General features: G+C 45.0%; 2 protein-coding genes and 2 non-coding genes across 4 annotated transcripts; 1 reads left to right on the top strand and 3 right to left on the bottom strand.

Annotated features, from left to right (window-relative positions):
• Window positions 1-1,455: 1,455 nt before the first annotated feature.
• H2AC11 (H2A clustered histone 11) lies at window positions 1,456-5,081 on the bottom strand. Its single transcript, XM_066247078.1, has 2 exons — window positions 4,664-5,081; window positions 1,456-1,529 (listed from the first exon to the last, which is right to left on the bottom strand). The coding sequence occupies exon 1, from the start codon at window positions 5,055-5,057 to the stop codon at window positions 4,665-4,667; it is 393 nt and encodes a 130-aa protein (XP_066103175.1). The 5' UTR covers window positions 5,058-5,081; the 3' UTR covers window positions 1,456-1,529; window position 4,664.
• Window positions 5,082-5,335: 254 nt separating this feature from the next.
• LOC136315463 (histone H2B type 1-K-like) lies at window positions 5,336-6,411 on the top strand. The gene has a single exon (XM_066247090.1). The coding sequence runs from the start codon at window positions 5,381-5,383 to the stop codon at window positions 5,759-5,761; it is 381 nt and encodes a 126-aa protein (XP_066103187.1). The 5' UTR covers window positions 5,336-5,380; the 3' UTR covers window positions 5,762-6,411.
• A 4,836-nt stretch (window positions 6,412-11,247) lies between these two features.
• Window positions 11,248-11,329, bottom strand: TRNAS-GCU (transfer RNA serine (anticodon GCU)). Its single transcript has one exon. It is a non-coding gene; the product is annotated as a tRNA-Ser (tRNA).
• A 1,724-nt stretch (window positions 11,330-13,053) lies between these two features.
• On the bottom strand, window positions 13,054-13,147 carry TRNAI-UAU (transfer RNA isoleucine (anticodon UAU)). The gene is made up of 2 exons: window positions 13,110-13,147; window positions 13,054-13,089 (listed from the first exon to the last, which is right to left on the bottom strand). It is a non-coding gene; the product is annotated as a tRNA-Ile (tRNA).
• Between the last annotated feature and the right edge of the window lie 7,108 nt (window positions 13,148-20,255).

Below are 20,255 nucleotides of genomic sequence, written 5' to 3'. Positions count from 1 at the left end.
TCCTTCCCTATATGATTTTTTTTTTTTTAATTATAAACTAGTTATAAGGTTAGCAATGGATGGGTATCTGTGTGGACGAAAAAGGAACCAGATGCTGAACCTGACAAGGTTTCTGCACGGTGGATAGTCTGAAATTAAGACTTCTAACTAAAAGCAGCTCGTGGTAGGTAGTCTTGTCCTAGGGAGGCATTGTTCTCTAACAAAAGTCAGTGCTTACCTTAATTGAGCCTGTAGTCTTTCTGCACCTACATTAACTTTGAAATGTAAGAGTAATCTTTTTTTTCCTGTCCCCCAGGCCACAGTCACCCCACCACAGCAGAAACCATAAACCTCCTTATTGTTACTATTATGTTAATTGTTAACTGCTAATTATCTTGTACCTGCCTGTGTAAAAGAAGTATGTGTCTCTATACATTTTGCTTTTCACCCAATCCCAAAGACACCCCCACCCCCACCGCGCTCTGCCTTTTCTCACCTCCTTAAATCTATCACCAACAGATTTCCTTTAACCCCCTTAACATCTTCCCATTTGATTCTGATGTATAAAATAAGTGGTGAAACTGTCACTTTCTGGAACATTTTCTCAATCCATTGAGATTTTGCTTCCCGGCAAAAGTTTGTCAACGGTTTGGCTCAAATAAACTCATAAAAATTCTGACAGGTTTGGACATTTCTTACGTTAACATCTGAAAACTTTGTAAGATTCTTTGTACTTCCTGAAACTGATAGCCCAAGGCGTTTGTTCTTCTATAAACATTGTTTGCAGAAGGTCACCAAAGGAGGGACTCGTGCACAAGGCCTGACGAGTTTTATAAGAAATTGATTTACGCACCTGTGAACAGGTGGGCTGAGTTCAAAATGCAGCAGCCCCAAGTGTCTGAGATTTAAGCTCTTTATAGGGTTAGTGAGCAAGGCTAGGGAAGAGGTTAGTTTTGTCAGGAAATGCTGGGGCACGGTGAGGGGACTTGCTCAAGCAGGAGGTTGGGTGAGGGGACGTGTGGGTTAATCAGTCAAATTTGCTCAGGTAGAGGTACTGAAACTGCCCTGGTACCAAATCATTTAAAGTTTAACCTGGTTGTGGGGTTTTTTGGTAAGGGGCCCTGGACCCAAACCTAGTAAACATATTATTCTATAAAGATGTGCTATTTGAGCTGTTTCCTAACACACCACAAAACTCCATATATCAAGATAAACTTAGTTAAAACCAAGGGATTTTTCTTGTATTTTTACATTCTTTCACGGTTGAAAGGGAGCAGATTATATCACCCCTAATTATGCTTCTTTGGCATAAAGGTTATTTTGAGATGAGGAGGAGGAGGACTGAAGAACGGTGCTCTTCCACGGATGGTGCGGCTTCGGGAGGGACGCGAGGGACGCACATGGAGCGTTGTGGGAGGAAGGAGACATCCGCCTAGCCAGCCAGATCAGGAGAATCAACTCGTGATAAATGGGGTGACAGATGTTGCAGCCAGATCGCCCTCAGATCCTGAGCTGATTATTTTTGAAAAACAGCAGACAAGAGAGAATCTCTGAAAAAAGTATAAGTTCATCTTGGCCCAGTAGATCAATTGATTAGAGCAGGGGTCCCCAAACTTTTTACACAGGGGGCCAGTTCACTGTCCCTCAGACTGTTGGAGGGCCGGACTATAAAAAAACTATGAACAAATCCCTATGCACACTACACATATCTTATTTTAAAGTAAAAAAACAAAATGGGAACAAATACAATATTTAAAATAGAGAACAAGTAAATTTAAATCAACAAACTGACCAGTATTTCAATGGGAACTATGCTCCTCTCACTGACCACCAATGAAAGAGGTGCCCCTTCCGAGTGTGCGGTGGGGCCGGATAAATGGCCTCAGGGGGCCGCTTGCAGCCCACAGGCCGTAGTTTGGGGACCCCTGGATTAGAGCATTGTCCCAATAATTAAGGTGAAAAATCGTCATCTTTTAGGGAGCACAGTCCTTCTTTTGTAAGTTCCGTCCTCCCTCGAAAAGTGTACTCCTACATGTCCTCCTTTTTGTTATTGGAAGACTCATCTGTAAATGTCCGTATTCGATCCATTGCAGAGTTGATCCATTGCGTGTGATGTGATATACCTAAATGAGTACTTTGTTCTTACAATTATTATTAAAAATCAACAGACGTGTAAACATAATTATAATATAAAATATTACAAATGTTTTTATTATGCATTTATCATATTATACTGTATTATTATTGCAATTAATAAAATTTTTATTTATAATATTGTTTTCTTCAATTTATTTTTGTCCTTTTCATTGTAAAAAAGTTGGTCACCTTACAATACTCCAAAATTGGGAGTTTGATTCCAGACCAGGGCACACACAGGAATCAACCAATGAATGCATAAATAAGTGGAACAATACAGTAAATCAGTGTTTCTCTCTCCCTTAGTCTCTCTAAAATCAATAAATGAAAAAAATAGAAAGTTCCCTTTTTGTAGGGGATATTTATATTTATAAAGAAAATCTCCATTTGTAAGAGTTTCCCTCCCTGTAGGGATGTTGGCTCTAAATCACAAGTTGCATCAATGCAGAAAGCATCTACTGATTCTGCACAGCAAAACCTACTCTCTTCCAGGTAACCTCTCTTAAGTGCCCTCCTGCTGCGTCCTCTCACCCGTCTTTTGTCCTTTTCTGAAGATGGTAAATAAGGTGGTGGTGGCTTGGAGCATTTTTCAGAGTTTAGTCAGTTTTACTGAGTATCTGTCACATATACATAAGCTATACAAGTTGATAAAATTCTGGTTATTGTTCTTTTATTTATCCACATTTATTTCAGGGAGTTTCAGCCAAAAACTAAGAATGGCACAGAGAAAATTATCTTCTCCTCTCCTACATAGTAGCCATCAAATCCTGCAGCCAATTTTATTAGTTACAATTGCAAAATACATCCTGTACCCAACCTTCTGTGCTGCCTCCAGTGAGGACAAGCCACATCTATCTCTCCAAGAGTGCTCCAATACCTTCCTAATTTATATCTTCCTAAAATTTGTATTCACCATACAGTTGCTTTAGTGAACTTTCAAAGAAATGTAAATCTGGCTATGCAATTTCTTTGTTCAAAGCTCATAGAATGGACATTTAGAATGATTTGCAAAACTCAGCATAACATATAAAAATAACCCTACATGATGTTAAAGCTCTAGACGATTTGACCTCTTCCTGTCTGTGAACTTACTTTCTATCCCTGCATCTTCAGCTCTGGATCAAGCATTTCACCTCAAGCATTTGTATTATCTTCTTTGCTTAGAAATTACCCCCCAAAAGCAACAGTTTACTACCAGGTTTTATTCAAATCTCTGCTGAAAAACAATCTTGGCAGAATTTTTCCAGACTTGTGGTAGTGGGTTGAAGAGTGCCCCCTTTCCACTTCCTGTCTACCTGAATCCTCACAATGCCACCTTATTTAGAAATAGAGTCTTTGCAAATGTAACTGTAAGAAGCTCGAGATAAACACATCTTGGATTTAGAGTGGGTCCTGAATCTAGTGACTGCTGTCATCATGTAAGAAGAGGGGAGGACAGACACACCAGCAAGGAGGGTGTGAAGGCTGGAAGTCTGTGACAAGCTGAGAAACACCAAGGACTGCAGGCAACCAACCACTTGGAGACCTCTCTCAAAGGCTCTAGAATAAACCAGCTCTGGCAGCACCGTGATCATGGACCTCTGGACTCTGGAACTGTGAGTTTATATATTTTTGTTCAATGCCATCAAGTTTGAAGTAACTTGTTACAGGCAGCTCCAGTAAATTAACAGTGACATAAAGAAAGCACTCCCAGCTACCCTGGCCCTGGTGTAGTTTTCTTCATAGAACTGATCATAGCCTAAATTTTACTTATTTTTTACTTTTGGGGGAGGGGGTGTCCATTTGAGTGTCATTTTTTCATTGCTAGAAATTGTTGCCAGCATTTTAGGTGGCAAATATATAGAGATTAGGATGGGAAGCAAGGTTTACAACTTTTAAACTTGACTTTAGAGAGAGAAGGAAGGACAGAGAAACATCGATTTGTGTTGCACTTATTTATGCATTTGTTGGTTGATTGTTGGATTTGTCTGTAACCAGGGATAGAACCAGCAACCTTACCTGGACGTTATCACCAACTGAGCGAATGGCCAGGGCTGAAGCAAAGTGTGTGTACTTTTGTTTTAAAATTAATAAACCCACACAAGATACATATGTACTGTATTTCTTCATGCAGTTTTTCCCCACAATGTTCTGCTTCCAACGGGGGAAAAAACCATGACTTTTTCCCCCAACCACTTTTTCATTTTTCTCACCTAACAAAACAAATGCTTAACTCTACCAGAAAATACAGGCGAACCTGGAAAGAGATTTAAGCTGCTCAACAAGTCACTTTTAATCCCGAGGGCTGCTGTAACGATCGCCTTAATTACCTAATACAAATTATCAGCCCGTTTCACTTGGTTGATGGCACGTTTGTTTTTGACTCTCATACTATTGTTAGTATTGTGTTTCTGGGGTATTTACCTACTATCATCCATTGTCTAAATACAGTAGAGGTCATACTCAATTAGCTACTATCGCAGGAAAAAGGCAAGCCCTTTTAGTGCAAAAGTGGGTGGCTCTGAAAAGAGCCTTTGGTTTAAGACTAAGGAAGATACCAAGATCCCACTTCACTTGCCCTTGGCCTTGTGGTGGCTCTCGGTCTTCTTGGGCAGCAGCACGGCCTGGATGTTGGGCAGGACGCCGCCCTGCGCGATGGTCACTTTGCCCAGCAGCTTGTTGAGCTCCTCGTCGTTGCGGATGGCCAGCTGCAGGTGGCGCGGGATGATGCGCGTCTTCTTGTTGTCGCGGGCCGCGTTGCCCGCCAACTCCAGGATCTCGGCCGTCAGGTACTCCAGCACCGCCGCCAGGTACACGGGCGCCCCGGCCCCGACCCGCTCAGCGTAGTTGCCCTTGCGGAGCAGGCGGTGCACGCGGCCCACGGGGAACTGCAGCCCGGCCCGCGAGGACCGGGTCTTGGCCTTGGCTCGTGCCTTACCGCCCTGCTTTCCGCGTCCAGACATAATGAATAAGTCTCTGCAGTCCGTCCACCCTCTGAGTGGGGTCACCGAGAGTCGCCCTCTTTATAGTCCTTCTTGGGCGCGAAAGTGAAGCTGTGCCATTGGCGGAAAGTTACAGACCTCTCATGTAAACCAATGGGATCCTGGTTCTGAAATACACTTCTTTTGAGTGGACGATGTTCCTGTGACGTTTCCTGAAGTCGCCACCAGTGACACACGAGTTTAGCCGACGCCTCCTTTAAGAGGCTGTGAACCGAGAAGACATTTGCAGACTCACACTCATTCCTCCTGTGGCGTTTCTGCTTGCTCTGCGGTTCCTCCCGACCATGCCCGAGCCCGCCAAGTCCGCGCCCGCCCCGAAGAAGGGCTCCAAGAAGGCGGTGACCAAGGCGCAGAAGAAGGACGGCAAGAAGCGCAAGCGCAGCCGTAAGGAGAGCTACGCGGTGTACGTGTACAAGGTGCTGAAGCAGGTGCACCCCGACACCGGCATCTCGTCCAAGGCCATGGGCATCATGAACTCGTTCGTCAACGACATCTTTGAGCGAATCGCGGGCGAGGCGTCGCGCCTGGCGCATTACAACAAGCGCTCGACCATCACGTCCCGGGAGATCCAGACGGCCGTGCGCCTGCTGCTGCCCGGGGAGCTGGCCAAGCACGCCGTGTCCGAGGGCACCAAGGCCGTCACCAAGTACACCAGCGCCAAGTAATTCCCTGTTGGAGGCACTTCTTTATCCAAAGGCTCTTTTCAGAGCCACATATGTGCTCAGAGAGAGCTGGTGCTAGTTCCACTGATGTGGTACGCTAACTGGTTTAATCTGAAAGTTTAGCAGCGATCTTTTGAGAATTTACCCTCCTGTTAAGGTAAGCTTGAGGTCCGTAACGACCAAAATAAAATTAACCTCACTTCTTAAAAAGTCCTGGAACTGTTGTGTAGAAACGCTTTGAGCTTTTTATTGTCACTTAGGGACTTGCTAACTTTAAAAGGGTTCTGGTACTTTTTTCAGGGTTAAGGAACGTGGAAGGGGAAATGTGAAACTAATCAACAATCCTAGGTCTCATATACCGGGGATAGATTTGCACTGGCAGCCGAGGTTTGGCGGGTAATTTGAATTCGCCTGGGAGCGCGCGCACTTGCTGTGTCTGGCATTGTTCCCGCCATTCTTGTAACAAAAGGTTTAAAAATAAGTGGCAAGTTCAGCCAGGACAAACGGTCGGAAACCCCCTCACACCCCCTCGCCTCCCGGAGACAGGAGGAGCACGTAAGTCCGCTGACAAAATCAGGCGCCTTTCATGGGGAAGCTGTAAAGGTATATAGGACTCAAGAAAGCCAACTTGGGGAGCTCGTATCTTGGTGCCTATTAGGGCACGGTGCTTCACCGGCTAATAAATCCTCCTCCTCCAGCACGTTGTCCGAGCGTCTTTGTCCTCTGGGGGTCGTTTCCTTTTTTCTTGCAACAAAGTTTATGATGCATTGGCCCGGAAGCGTGGAGGAGAGACGCCCGCGATTGGCTGACTTGGGCACCTCCATTGGGGAGCTCCCAAACGGCCCTGTAGACGCTGCCCACTGAGCGCGGGCCTGGGATTTCCCCGTGCGGAGGCCTCTGCAGGACGGACTGGGGGTCCCAGCAAGGACCAGATAAGAGAGGAACAGGAGAATGGGGGCATGCATGAGTTAGGGTAAGGAAAACCAGGCAAAGGTAGCTAGCTGAGGTCCGGCCCCTTTTGGGGGGAGAAGAGAGGATTGATCACCCTCTGAATAACAGGTTGGGAGTGGTGGGAGGCTGTGTGAAAGAGAGTGTGGAGTAAATGAGAGGGACATCGCAAGGGGTTCCGACTCCCTCCACAGGGCAGAAATAATTGTTGAGTCCCTAACGGTGGGTCTGTAGGGCGCCTCCTATGGTTCAGACGCAGAATTGCCTGCTGGTGGTTTATATCAGCCTGCTCTGAGCCAAAAGGGTCCCATATCTCCGTGAAGAAAGTGGCTGGTGACAGACAAAGCGAGTGACCTCCCCTCAAACTTCCCCCTACTGTTTACCCAGTCTCTTCGTGTGGCATGACTGTTGTCTGTCGTGGGAGGTGTGGGGGATTCACAGGGAAAACCCACTCCCTTGGCCACAGTGGTCAGAACTTTAAGAAAGGGTTCTCGGGGAACTACCGAGTGACCATGTCCCCAGGAAAATTGAGAACCTTGTGGGAACTGGAACGGCCCACGTTTGGGGTTGGGTGGTCAGCAGAAGGAAGCTTGGATAGGTCTATTGCACAAAAAGTGTGGCAAATTGTCACTGGGGATCCAGGCTACTGGTACTTACTGGTGCTAGTATGCACCAACTCAGAGAAGTAACAGAGACATTGCTTAGAGAAGTTATTCCAAAGTTTGTACTGCCACTTTGGGTAGGCTCTGACAATGGCCCTGCCTTTGTGGCTAAAGTACAAGAGATGGCTCAAGCCTTGGACATCTCTTGGAAGCTTCATGCTGCAAACAGACCTCAGAGTTCGGGGAAGGTGGGATGAATGAATAGGACCCTAAAGTTAGTGCTTAGCAAATTATGTAAGGAGACAGGTCTTAAATGGGTACACGCTTTACCTTTAATATTGTTTAAAATCTGGTGTACCCCATCCAAAAACACCAGATACTCACTTTATGAAGTATTATACAATTGGCCTCCCCCAATATTACATAGCTTGCCAGGGACGCCCCGGGAGCTAGGAGAGACAGAGCTACACCAGTAATCAGAGGTTCTAGTCTAGGCAGACTGGCCACTACCATTTCCAACTGGGTGTTAGAAAGGGCTCCGATAAGTCTGTTTGCCCCTGTCCATCCTTTTTCCCCAGGAGATCAAATGTGGGTCAAGGATTGGAATCCAGCCCCCCCACCCAAGAGGAAGAGGGATCTTACACTGTAATCCTGTTATAGGACAGTACTGCTTAGCCAGAAGAGGAGGAAATTATACGGAATCAGTTGGGGAATTGACTTGGTTCGGCCAACGGTATTATAATGCATCTTCTGTCAAGAACAGGTGGTGGGAAACCAAACAGAAAAATCTGCTGGTCGAGTTTCCAGAACTGGCCAAGGCCTGGTGCACTCCTGGGCAAGCACAGACTCTATTGCAGGGGTCCCCAAACTTTTTACACAGGGGGCCAGTTCACTGTCCCTCAGACCGTTGGAGGGCCGGACTATAAAAAAAAAGCTATGAACAAATCCCTATGCACACTGCACATATCTTATTTTAAAGTAAAAAACCAAAACGGGAACAAATACAATATTTAAAATAAAGAACAAGTAAATTTAAATCAACAAACTGACCAGTATTTCCATGGGAACTAGGCTCCTCTCACTGACCACCAATGAAAGAGGTGCCCCTCCCAGAAGTGCGGCAGCGGAAATGGCCTCAGGGGGCCGCATGTGGCCCGCGGGCCGTAGTTTGGGGACCCCTGCTCTATTGGATCTGTGGGGTCAGGACCAACAGCTGCTTTCCCAGAAATGGGGAAGGGAGCTGTATAGTTGGAATGATAAAACCTTCCTTCTTCCTCCTGCCTCCTGGGATAGGAGAGTTGCTGGGCTACCCAGCCCCTCAGCCCTCCAGATAGGGGAATGGAAAGATGGCAAGTGGCCCCCACAACAGATAATTCAATACGATGGGCCCGCCACCTGGGCAGAAGATGGATCTTGGAGATACTGTACCCTCATTTACATGCTAAACTGGATTATCCGATTACAGGCAGTCTTAGAAATTATTACCAATGAATCCGGGAGGGCTCTAACCCTCCTCCACATGACAACAAACCCAGATGCAAAATTCCATCTACCAAAACAGGTTGGCTTTAGACTATCTGCTGGCGGCAGAAGGAAGAGGGTGTGGGAAGTTTAATCTCACTCATTGTTGCCTGCAAATAGATGACCAGGGCCAGGTGGTTGAGGCTCTCATAAAGAAGACGGTAAAATTAGCACACATGCCAGTATAAGTCTGGCATGAATGGAGCCCTGACAGCCCCCTTGTGGGATGGTTCTCAGCTTTAGGAGGGTTCACAGCCCTAACAGGAGGAGTCCTGCTACTCCTAGGAATGTGCTTGATAGGCCTGTGTTTGCTGCCACTTTTAGTTAACAGCCTAAAGGGCATGGTGGAAGGCACAGCACAACAGCGAACCATGGCACATATATATTTTACTCATCACTACCATATGCTCCTTCAGGGTCTGTTAAACACGTGAAGGTATCTTTTTAAAATGAATGAATACGAATAAAGTTTAAAAACCGTTTGTGATTTTTGTCCAGACATCTTTTGCGAATGTCCTGATGTATCCCACAATGCACTCAACCTCTTGATTATCACAGAGCTACAAAAATAATCTGGTCCTACATCAGTTGAAATAAGAAATTTGGTTCTGATAATGCCACTTTGAAAAATATTTGATACTTTGTATTCTAAACACACGTTTAGAATACAAAATCTTAGAATTGGTATAAACATGTTTTTACTAAGACTCCTTCTACCCATATTTTCATTATTGCTCCTGGACACAGTTCTGTTTTTTAATCTCCATACTACACAGTGATCAGTGCCTACATTTCAGCTTCGTTACACTATGTCCACACAGGTTTTGCATAACTTAGTTATGTTATTATGTTTTACTAGGATTTGTTTAAGAGCTTATTTTTCTTCTCATATTATTGTGGGTGCTTGAAGGCAAGAACTATATTATTTTTCTTAGTTTCACAGCTTTCCTGTATAGCCTTTCCCTCAAGTATCTAGCATAGAGAACAATAACAACAAAAAGCCCTCTCTGAATTGGTCATCAGTAATTGACTGACCAGCTAGGTGATGTAGGGCCCTGTTAGAAATTAAGAGCATCACTTAAATTTTAACCATAAAGAAAAGACAGGACATTAAGACTAAGAGGTGGTATCTGAATGAAGAAGGAGATAATGTGTGATTGGTAAGTATCAAATGGTTAATAACTTGAAATTTGACATTCCAAATAAGTGCTATTCTGTGCTTCCTTCTTAAAAATTAGGACTGAGTTGAGAAATTTAAATTGACTCTTGAAACTGAAGCAGAAAATAATTTAAAATAGAGAAACTCATGATTAAATTGCTACACATCTAGAAGAGAGAGAAGGAGGAGGCCACACTTGACATAGCTGGTATCATATCAGCTGCCTCTCACCTCTCGGGTATTTATAGTTGTTATCAGTAAAATAGACTCTCCTGCACAAGGCTGTGGGATCAGCACTGGGGTCCTCAGAGTCCCCGCTCGTGGCAGTGGGGGGACGTGCTCCTCCCAGGACATGGTGTAAACAGCAGGGACCATGTGTGGCTTTTCCAGGGGGGCACATTTTACAGGCTTCTGCGTTTTCCCAGCTCAATGGAAAACAGAGGAAGCTGAGGGTTTTGACCAGTCTCCATGGGTCATCAAGAAAGACATGATGGTGCTATTGGGAGTGACCTGGGTCCACCCTCAGAAAGAATGTCTGTGGGGACATCCCTCTCAGGGATTCCCGACACCCATGCCAGCCTCAAACTACTTCATCCATCCTGTCACCACCAGGGGCCAGTCCTTCCCTTCAAGAAGTAATTGAAGTAATTGAAGAAATGTGAGCATGAGTGAATGCATTGAAATGTATACCATAAGAATGGGTAAGTAACAAAGGATAAAGTTCTTCAGTTACTCTTTGGGACGAGCATAAGCATAAACATGTTTGCAGAGAGAAATGACATGGTTAAGAGTCATTTGGGTTATGAAGGTGAGGGCAGAAGAATGAAAAATGGGGAGAGTTCGGAAAGGAACACTTCAATCAGCTGGGACCACTGTCTCTGGGTTTGTCCTGGACAACCTGGCTTACTCCAGGATTAGTGGCCACACTGCAAAAAGAAACAATAGAGGTGAAATGTGGAATCAGAATTGGTGAGTTGTTTGAAATATTTATAGAGTTCAAAGCCCTTGCCTAACTAATTCTCCTAATTATGAACTGTTTGAAAACAAAAGCCCCTTTAAGAACACAGCAGGTTACATCGCGTAAAATTGAGGGATAATTCGCAAAATCTGCTCTGAAGGTCTACGGCCATGCAAATGCAAGAATAATCACATGCAGAGAAAGGAGATGGGAAACGCGCAGGTCACAACGATCTGATAAGGGTCAGCTTTCTCTGGCTAAAGCTCAGGAAAGTACTATTTGACATCAAAAGCCACACGCTCGACGAGGGTGGGATTCGAACCCACGCGTGCAGAGCACAATGGATTAGCAGTCCATCGCCTTAACCACTCGGCCACCTCGTCACCGCGAGACTAAGCTTTGGAGACTGTCATTCTTGAATTCATTCCCGGGAATTCACAGGACACTCTCGGGCGGAGAGACCCTGCAACGTGGCCGAGAGGTATCTGGGGACGTGGAAACGGCTTTCTTCTCTCCGCACAAAAAACAAGAACCGGAGGGGAAGCAGCGGGGAAGCCGCCAGAACGCGATGAGACACGTGTGCGGGGCTTTCGCCCGTCTGGCGTTCTGGCGCGGGGCGTTTCGCCCGCCTGGCGTTCTGGCGCGGGGCGGGGGGCAGGGCTGGTCTGGGGCAGGCACGGGAGAAAATGTTCTGAGCGCCTCTGTCACTCGTAGACGAGGAAGTGTTTGGACTCAGGGAGAAGGCAGCTGATCTTGACCCAACTGCCACCAAGAAACATCTGCAGTGCCCGGAGCTGCCCTTTATATACAGGAGAGGGAGGTGCAGCAGCCATCGGAAGTCGAGGACCTTTCACCCTGGGTGTGACATGCAAGCACACACTCCCCTGTATCTCCCTCAGCACTGTGTGTTCTCCCCTGGGAAACTTTTTATTTAATTTATTTATGTTGTTTCTGGTCCTTCTGTCTTTTCCGAATGGGGCTCTCTTGCTTTCCTTATTAAGATGTTATTTATTCTGACGTTCTTTCCTTGCTCTAAAATATACCATGGTACATTATTATAGAGTTGAAAAGGAAACAGGTGTGAGACACATAAGCGCATCAATGGGCAATTCAACAGTAATAAGTGGAAACTTCAGTACTTAACTGTTGATAAATAATAGAACGAGATAGACAATCAGCAAATATTAAAAAGACTTGAACAACAGTATCAACCAACTTCACCTAACTTCCACCCAGTAACAGCAGAATACAGATTCTTTTCAAGAATACATGGATCATTCTTTAGGACAGACTATATATTATTTAAAAGTCTCGATAAAAATAAAAGGATGGAAATTATGCAATATTCTCTGACCATAATTAAATTAGATTAGAAGTCAATAACAGAAGGAAATCAACAATCTATGTGTATAAAAGAAATCAGGAGGGAAATTTACAAGTATTTTGAACAGAATTAAAAAAACCATAATGCATCAAAATGACGGCATTTCATTTAAGCAGTACTTATATCTTTAAACACCTATAATTAAAGGAGAAAGACCTCGAATGAATAACCTAAGCTTTTATCTTAAGTACTAGAAAAAGATGAGCAAACCAAACCCAAAGCCAGTACAAGAAAGGAAATAAAGATTACAGTAGAATCAATGACATGGAGAAGAGAAAAACAATAAAGAGCTAATGAAATGAAAAGACGAGTCTTTTGAAAAGCCAGCAAAAAGGACAAAATTTAAGCTAGACTGAACAAGAAAAGAGAGACGATGAAAAATCAGGAAGGAAACAGGACATCACTACTGATTTCACAGAACTTGAAAACATAAAGGGCGAGGGACGTCATACTAACAAATAACATAGATCAAAATTTTCCCAGAGGATATACATTATGGGAAAGAACACAAGAAAAAAAATAGAATATCTGGATAGATATAGAATTTAAAAAAAAAATCCGTTGGTAATTATCTTTCAAAAAAGAAAGAAAAGCTCAAGCCCAGGTGGCCCTAATTAATGAATTAAACGTTTAAAGAGAAAATATACCTATTTTTCAGAAACTCTTTTAAGCGTACACAAGAGAGCTCCAGGAAAACGGAAGCGCCCTCCTGTTGCAAAACGATGCTCCAGGTGAGGCTCGAACTCACAACCTCGGCATCACTCGCACACATACTGCCGTATAAGTACCGCGCGCTGACCGATTGCGCCACTGGAGCTCCTGCCCGCCACTTCCGGTCACTGATTACTCGGCCCACGCAGTGAACCTCCGGCGTCGCCTCGGGTGGCCATGGCTCCAACTCGCCCCGCATGCGGGAGCCCCGCGGCTGCGTCTCGCGCTTAAAGGCGAACTGGGTCCAGCTGCGGACCCCGATCTGGGCCACTCCTCCTGCGGGCACTGAGACGCTCTGCGCGCGGAGGGACGCGGCCAGGGCGACCGGAAGATCCCGATGAGCCCGGCGTCCAGGGGAGGATGTTTGTGACCCAGCCTGCCGGGGCTGCGCGGGGCCTGGAACCCTGTCGTCGGGGGCTCTAAGCGCCCCTAAGGGACCGGAAGTGGGAGACGCACTTGCCCGCCGGCTTCGCTCTTTCCCTCCGGAAGTTGCGGTGTCCTGCGCTCTGCGGGCTTCTGGTCGTGACCTGTGACCCTGGGCCTGCGACAAAGTAACTGCTCAGAGGCTGAGGAACTAGGGGTAGAATAGACAGGACCTCCCCCCAGTGTCCCCAAGCCTCTCCCCAGCGGCGGGAAGCGCCTAACTTCCCGCGGACCCAGGAAAAAGGCCAAGGTCGCGTGTCTGTTCTTGGGATTCGGAGGAGGGGTCAGCCCTGCTTCTTTCCACCCGCCATCGGGGACGGGAAATGCTATTCTGGGCACGGCGCCCCTTCTGCGGGGTGGCCGCTGTCCGTACTCTCAGGCGTCCGAGGACGGACCTGCCCCTTCCCTCACGCCCACTTTGTTGTTCATTTAAATCTCATTCTTGTCGTCTGGAAGTCGTGTTTGAAATGTAAGGGTCCGACAAATAGGCCCCGTAGGAACCGTTTAGTACTGTGTTTCTCGTCCCTACCTGCACATTAGAATAACCTGGGGGAGCTTTTTAAAATAATAATATAAAAATTTTGGAAAGACATGCCTGGAACCCCCCCCCAACATGATTCTGACTTAATAGGTTAGAAGTGTGTGATTCTTATTTTAAATTAAGTTAGGGCTACACTTTATCACGATGTGACAGATTTGGCCGGAAAAATTAAAGAACAGTAATAGATGTTGCTTCAGCAGAGTGGCTCTGCTCAAGTATATAGATCAAGCCATCCTCTCACCCATTCCCTTAACCTGCCCCAACCTCAGTGAGCAAGCCCAGATCTTGAATTTAGGTCAGTTCAGACAATGCCATTCACTTTCAGTCAGCATCCAAAGCAGTGTAGGTTTATCTATAAATATTTATAGTTTAGACTATGTATAGTATAGAAAGTTTACTTATGGCAAAACCTTTGCAACCATCATAGTGCCTCAAAAAAATTACAATAGTTATATGAAGTAGCTGATCACAGACCACCATAACAAATATAATACTAATGAAATATATTGCAAGAGTGACATATACAAAATGAGCAAATGCTGTTGGGAAAATGGTGCCGATAGACTTGCTTAACACCAGATTGCCAGAAACCTTCAGTTTATATAAAAAAAAAATACAACAGACATATCTTGTTTTGTTGTGCTGCATTTTATTATGCTTTACAGATATTATTACATTTTGATGTTGTTTTCCCACCTGCTAACACAACATCTTTTCTGCAGCCCATGGATTGAGGAATAATTTCAAATGTCAGGTCTTATTACTTAAAAAATACATTTTGGCGTGCGGAGGACCCGGGTTCGATTCCCGGCCAGGGCACACAGGAGAAGCGCCCATTTGCTTCTCCACCCCTCCGCCGCGCTTTCCTCTCTGTCTCTCTCTTCCCCTCCCGCAGCTAAGGCTCCAATGGAGCAAAGATGGCCCGGGCGCTGGGGATGGCTCTGTGGCCTCTGCCCCAGGCGCTAGAGTGGCTCTGGTCGCAACATGGCGACGCCCCAGAGGGGCAGAGCATCGCCCCCTGGTGGGCAGAGCGTCGCCCCATGGTGGGCGTGCCGGGTGGATCCCGGTCGGGCGCATGCGGGAGTCTGTCTGACTGTCCCCGTTTCCAGCTTCAGAAAAATGAAAAAAAAAAAATACATTTTGTACCCTGGCCTGATAGCTTGGCTTGTTAGAGCATCATCCCTGAAGCACACAGGTGGTCAGTTCAACCCCTGGTCAGATTGATGTTCCTGTCTTGTTCTCTTCCTTCCTCTCTCTAAAATCAATATAAAAAAATAAAAAATACATTTGTAAGGCAATAGCTGTATTATAGAGCAAGCAACGTTTTCAATCACACAAACAGCGTGTTTACAAAAGAAAAAGAAGTTATCCTCTAGCCCTTTATGTAACTGAGATGTCAAATTTATATATTTTAAACTTTGTATTTTGAAAAATTTCAAGCATATGGAAGTTGATTGACACTTATATAACGAACTCCTGTGTAATCAATCTTATAATCATCAACATTTTGCCAATCTTGTTTCCGCTGTCTTTTCACTACTTTTTTCTGTGAGGTGGGAAGGGTGAGGGTGAGGAAGGAAAGGGAGTAAAAAAAAGTAAAAACCTAGAGCTATCATATCATCCTAAATTCTTCAGTTTGTATGTCTTAGAGATAAGAACTCTTTATTTTATTTCACGTTATTTTCTTTTATTTGTGTAAGTTCAATACTACTTTCACACTCAGCAAATTTAGCAATAATCCCTTACTATAAGAAGTTACTTGGCAAAAAAGTGGCAAAACTAGTATTTGAATGAAGATTCTGTCTCCACCTTCTCCTTGATTCCTGTTTAGGCCATTTAAAACAAAGAAGAGTTGTCTCATTTTAAGGGGATATGTGCTTTAAAGTGCCTTAGAATGAATGTGGAGTAATTAGATATATTTTTAATGTGTGGACTGAGAATTTGCATATAAAAGAATAAGAGACCAATGTTGACAGTGAAGAGTTGTCTTGTAAATATACTAACAGTTTTCCTTTATTCCTTTTTTGGACATAAACAGAAATCTGTTTGCCCATCTACTTTGATCTACTGGGTCAGTTCGAAGCTCAGGACAAAATGTGGGGCTCCCACCAACTTTGAGACTTAAACATATGGCCTTGAAATGTCTACTCTTCCCAAGTTCCCTGGCTGGGTGTCTGTGAGCACACGATCATCAAAAGCAATCTTTATCTTGTTGAGTTACCTCTGATTTCTTGCCATGAATGTTTCTTCTCTCCTCAACCAATGGTATTATCGTACTGCTCTTTTTTAGTAGTACAATTGATTGATACATAAACCTATGGTGCCAAGCTGGCAATGCATCACTGTTGCATACTGCAACATCCCTAGTCAATCCTGGAAATACGTTGGTATATACCTAACACAAATAGTATATACCTAACACAAATGGTCAGTCGAGGGAAATTGACAGGCAAACTCTTTGCCCTAAGGATGAGACTTTTGTTTCTGAATTGGTCATTCATTCATTCCACAAGTATTTGTTAATACCTGCCTTGTGCCAGACAGTGTTGTAGGTGCTCAGAAAACATAAGTGGCCTGACCTGTGATGGCTCAGTGGGTAAAAGCATCAACTTGGAACACTGAGGTCGCCGGTTCAAAACCCCGGGCTTCTCTGGTCAAGGCACATATGGGAGTTGATGCTTTCTGCTCCTCCCTCCCTTCTTTCTCTTTCTGTCTCCTCTCTTTAAAATTAATAAATAAAATCTAAAAATAAATAAAAAAGAATACATAAGTGAATAGGACAAAGTTAATCCTTGCCTTCCCACAGCCAACACTTAAGAAACTTCTAAATAGAGGTTCTTAACAACTCTCTGTTTCTTTGACCTGTTTTATTCACTTATTTGCTCATTCTTTCATCGACAAACATGCAGAGTGTTCACCATTGGCCAACCAGTGTGCTGGACAATAAGGTTGGGGTCACAGGCATTCCATGTTTTAACATCATTCTGGTCAAGGATGTTAAGGGTATAGTATGACCTGCTGTGCCCTTAACAAAAAACTGGTTTCCACTTACGTCTTCCCAGTTATTTTCTTGATTATCCTGTATTCTTTCTCAAGTGTCCTTCAGTCTTATACAGGAACACGATACTTCTGCCCATTTGGTATTAGAAGTCAGAGCTAAGGACACAAGCCATAACTTTTGAAAAACACATGGGCCAAAAACCCTCAAAGACATTGCTGGGTGGAGGGGCAAGGGACATGACACATTTAAAAAAAACAAAAACAAAAACAGAGGCAACAGGGTAGGATCTCACACTTTTGTTGGGAGGCAGGAATCACATACTTATGATGTCACTAACTGTTCCTGCCAATGGAACCAATGGAACAGGAAGGGATCGCTATGTTCTAGTGTTGAAGAGAAGGCCAGAATGGCCCTCCACGTAGGAAGGCACAATGGAAAACAGAGGGAATCAAAAGATGAAAGCTGAAACAGAAAGGAACAAAAAAGAAATAAGACAAAAGGTGAGCTGGGGTCATTAATGATAGGAGAAGGGAAACACAGGCTGTGATTTAAGGGTAATGATGAGAAGGTGGGTTAAGGCTGCAGAGCATCCAAATTTTTTTATTTCTCTTGACATTGCCAAAGAATGTCCTTGGAATATGCTATGGTTTTCCCTCCTTTCTGTTAAGAGATAATCACTGAGCTCTTTCCACATGTAAAGGCTGTGCTAAATTTGATGGCAGATGAAAGAGTCTTCTCGGGACCTCTAATATAGGTGGTGGCAGACAGGTGGGAAAGCATAGTAACAATACAGGCTGTGGATGGTTGTGTGTGAGTTGTGTTTTAGACAAGATGCGGAGACTGAAGAGAGAGATCTCAGTACTGGCTGGTGAGAGACCCAGGTCAGTCTGTGGCCTGGAGAGGATTTGGTTAGAATATGAGGAGGGGGGGAGAGCCTGCTAGCTGAGTATTAGAAAAGACAAGAGGATTGAACTTGTCTGGGTGCCTAAGAATGGGGAGAAACCCCAAAGGAACTGGGGGAACCTAACTCATGTACTTGACCCCCCCCTTTCTTCTAGTCAGCACCCTTTTGTATGACATGTGGGATAACTAGACCGTATCGTATTGTCATCGTCACCTGTGCTTTCACGGGTTCTGCCCTTCTGTGGTGGGCCTTCAGCCTGTCCAACTGGGCAAAGATAGAAATCCCAAGTGACTCCCATGTCCTGTTCAGCGCCCTGTTTGCAATCTGCAGCGGCGAGGTCACATGTTGGGTATCCAAATCAAGTAAGTTCTGCCTTAAACCAATTTGGGGGTGGGGTGTGGAGGGTTGCTGCTCCAACCCTGTCCCTTCCTTAAATTGTCAGCCTCTTTCTCTGGCCTGACTAGCCTGGATGAAGCAGTTATACTCTCCTCAGTAGCAGTGGCTCATTGCAGGACAAACCAGGGGATCAGACCAGTCCAACCAGAATCACTGTCCTAGACCTTTATGCAGCTTATTACCTCCAACCCTAAGCTCCCCACCAGCGGCCAGGCCACCGGTTACTTCAAGTCTCGGCATTGCTTCCTTGGTATTGTGGGGATCCAGACCCAGGGAGGAGGGGGCCCTAGAGGGAGCTGTTGGCCTTTCTCCCCCTCTCCCTCCCTAATTCAGACTACTTCATGTTTGGTCGAATTTTCATGATCAGCGCCCTTCTTCTCTCCTTCTTCCTGAGCATTATACTCCTGGCCTTCCCTCGTTCCCTTCCTGATACCTGGAAACAGTACTTTGTCTTCACGATCACCTTCTTCATCATAGGTAAGAGGTGGGAGGAAGAGGGTTCTGGGCTGGGCTGATGTTTCGTTGGGCCCAGCTACTTAGAAACCGTTCAAGGACGGCTAAACTAAAAGATAATCCAATGACAATAGAAGAAAAGAAACAGAGTAGATAGAGGAGCTGAAATGACAACCTAAGGCCTTGGGAATTTGCCCAAAGGCCTTACACTACACTAACCAGGCTGGTCTTTGCCTTTTTTTCCTGAGTGACAGGTATCTGTGTGTCCCTTGCATTACTGCTGCATTTTCTTCACGTTTTGAAAACAACTAAGATATACAAGGAAGCGAAAATCACCTTTCTCTACCCCTCTCTCATCCTTTCATTCAGCATCATGCTGTTTTTCTTATCTGGTGAGTGATCTTGGGGCTTTGTGAGTTCTTGGGGTAGGTCCTAAATCCAGAACAATTATGCCTATGGTTTCAGCTACATTCCCTGGACCACCATTAGTTTCTGGGCATCGATTTGGTGCCATGAGGTCTCATTGCATCTGCTCCTCTCTGTGTTAGAATTCTGCCTTTCCTAGAAAAATAAAATCTATTTCTCCTGTACATTCAGTAAGAGCCATGTCTGGGAGGTGCGATTTTGCAGGCTAAATTCTAGTGGGTGGGCGGGTGGAGAGGGGTGGGTGGGATAGAGAAATGAGGTTGAAAGAGTAATCTGCAGTTTAGGTCCCTAGATCCCACATTCATTTGTTAAACCTGTTTAAAAACTGCATTTCTTAACAAGCTCTAAGTGTTGCAGTCATTTTCACTGTCAGCAACATCCATTTTTTTCCCTCAGGAATTCTCTGCTTCTTCAGCTCCCATCACTGTTGGTTTCAGTGGGTCCTACAGCGGCCTATCCAAGTGAGACCCGAGCAAACATCCGAGGCCAGTGAGAGCTCAGAAACAGTCGTGGAGAGTAAACTGGGTGGAGACGGCTAGCCCAACCTCAGCGATGAGAAAGCTCATGTTAGTAGAAACATCATATCTCCATCGAGAAACTTCAGGAATCCACAGCTACACACACTCTCTTGTTTCATTGCTGTGTGAGACTGGAACGAGTTGGCCTGTTCCTAACCATTGTTCAGATGTGAGTGGGATTCCAGAAATTTGCGTTTTCACAAGAGAGAAGACATGGTTGGGGGGGTGGAGAGCACTGAATCTGCTTTGGGTCTTGGGGACATGGAATGAAAAACTTCTCCTCACCTTGAAGGCGACCCAGGCCCACCCCACCGTCTCACTGGTTTCTTGTATCCTGGAAGTCATTTTCTAATGGTAACCAAGCTCTTTCTCCACCTATGATGCCTGAGGTTTGATATAAACTCTGCCCTCTGGTAATTTCATGCGTGGAATCTTTTCACAGTCATATTATTCAGGACTCTTTGTTGCAGGTAACAAAACCTCATCCAAACTACCTTCAACTACAACAAAAGAGTGAACTTATTGGACAGCAGGGGTAGTCTATGGATTCAG

The sequence above is a fragment of the Saccopteryx bilineata genome, chromosome 11, assembly GCF_036850765.1.
Source record: "Saccopteryx bilineata isolate mSacBil1 chromosome 11, mSacBil1_pri_phased_curated, whole genome shotgun sequence".
Lineage (NCBI taxonomy): Eukaryota > Metazoa > Chordata > Mammalia > Chiroptera > Emballonuridae > Saccopteryx > Saccopteryx bilineata.
The sequence above is the reverse complement of the archived record's forward strand: the minus strand, read 5'-3'. Positions and strand labels throughout refer to the sequence as shown.

Coding starts and splice junctions, on each gene's coding strand:
- H2AC11 (XM_066247078.1), bottom strand. CDS start 5,057: ATGTCTGGACGCGGAAAGCAGGGCGGTAAGGCACGAGCCAAGGCCAAG.
- LOC136315463 (XM_066247090.1), top strand. CDS start 5,381: ATGCCCGAGCCCGCCAAGTCCGCGCCCGCCCCGAAGAAGGGCTCCAAG.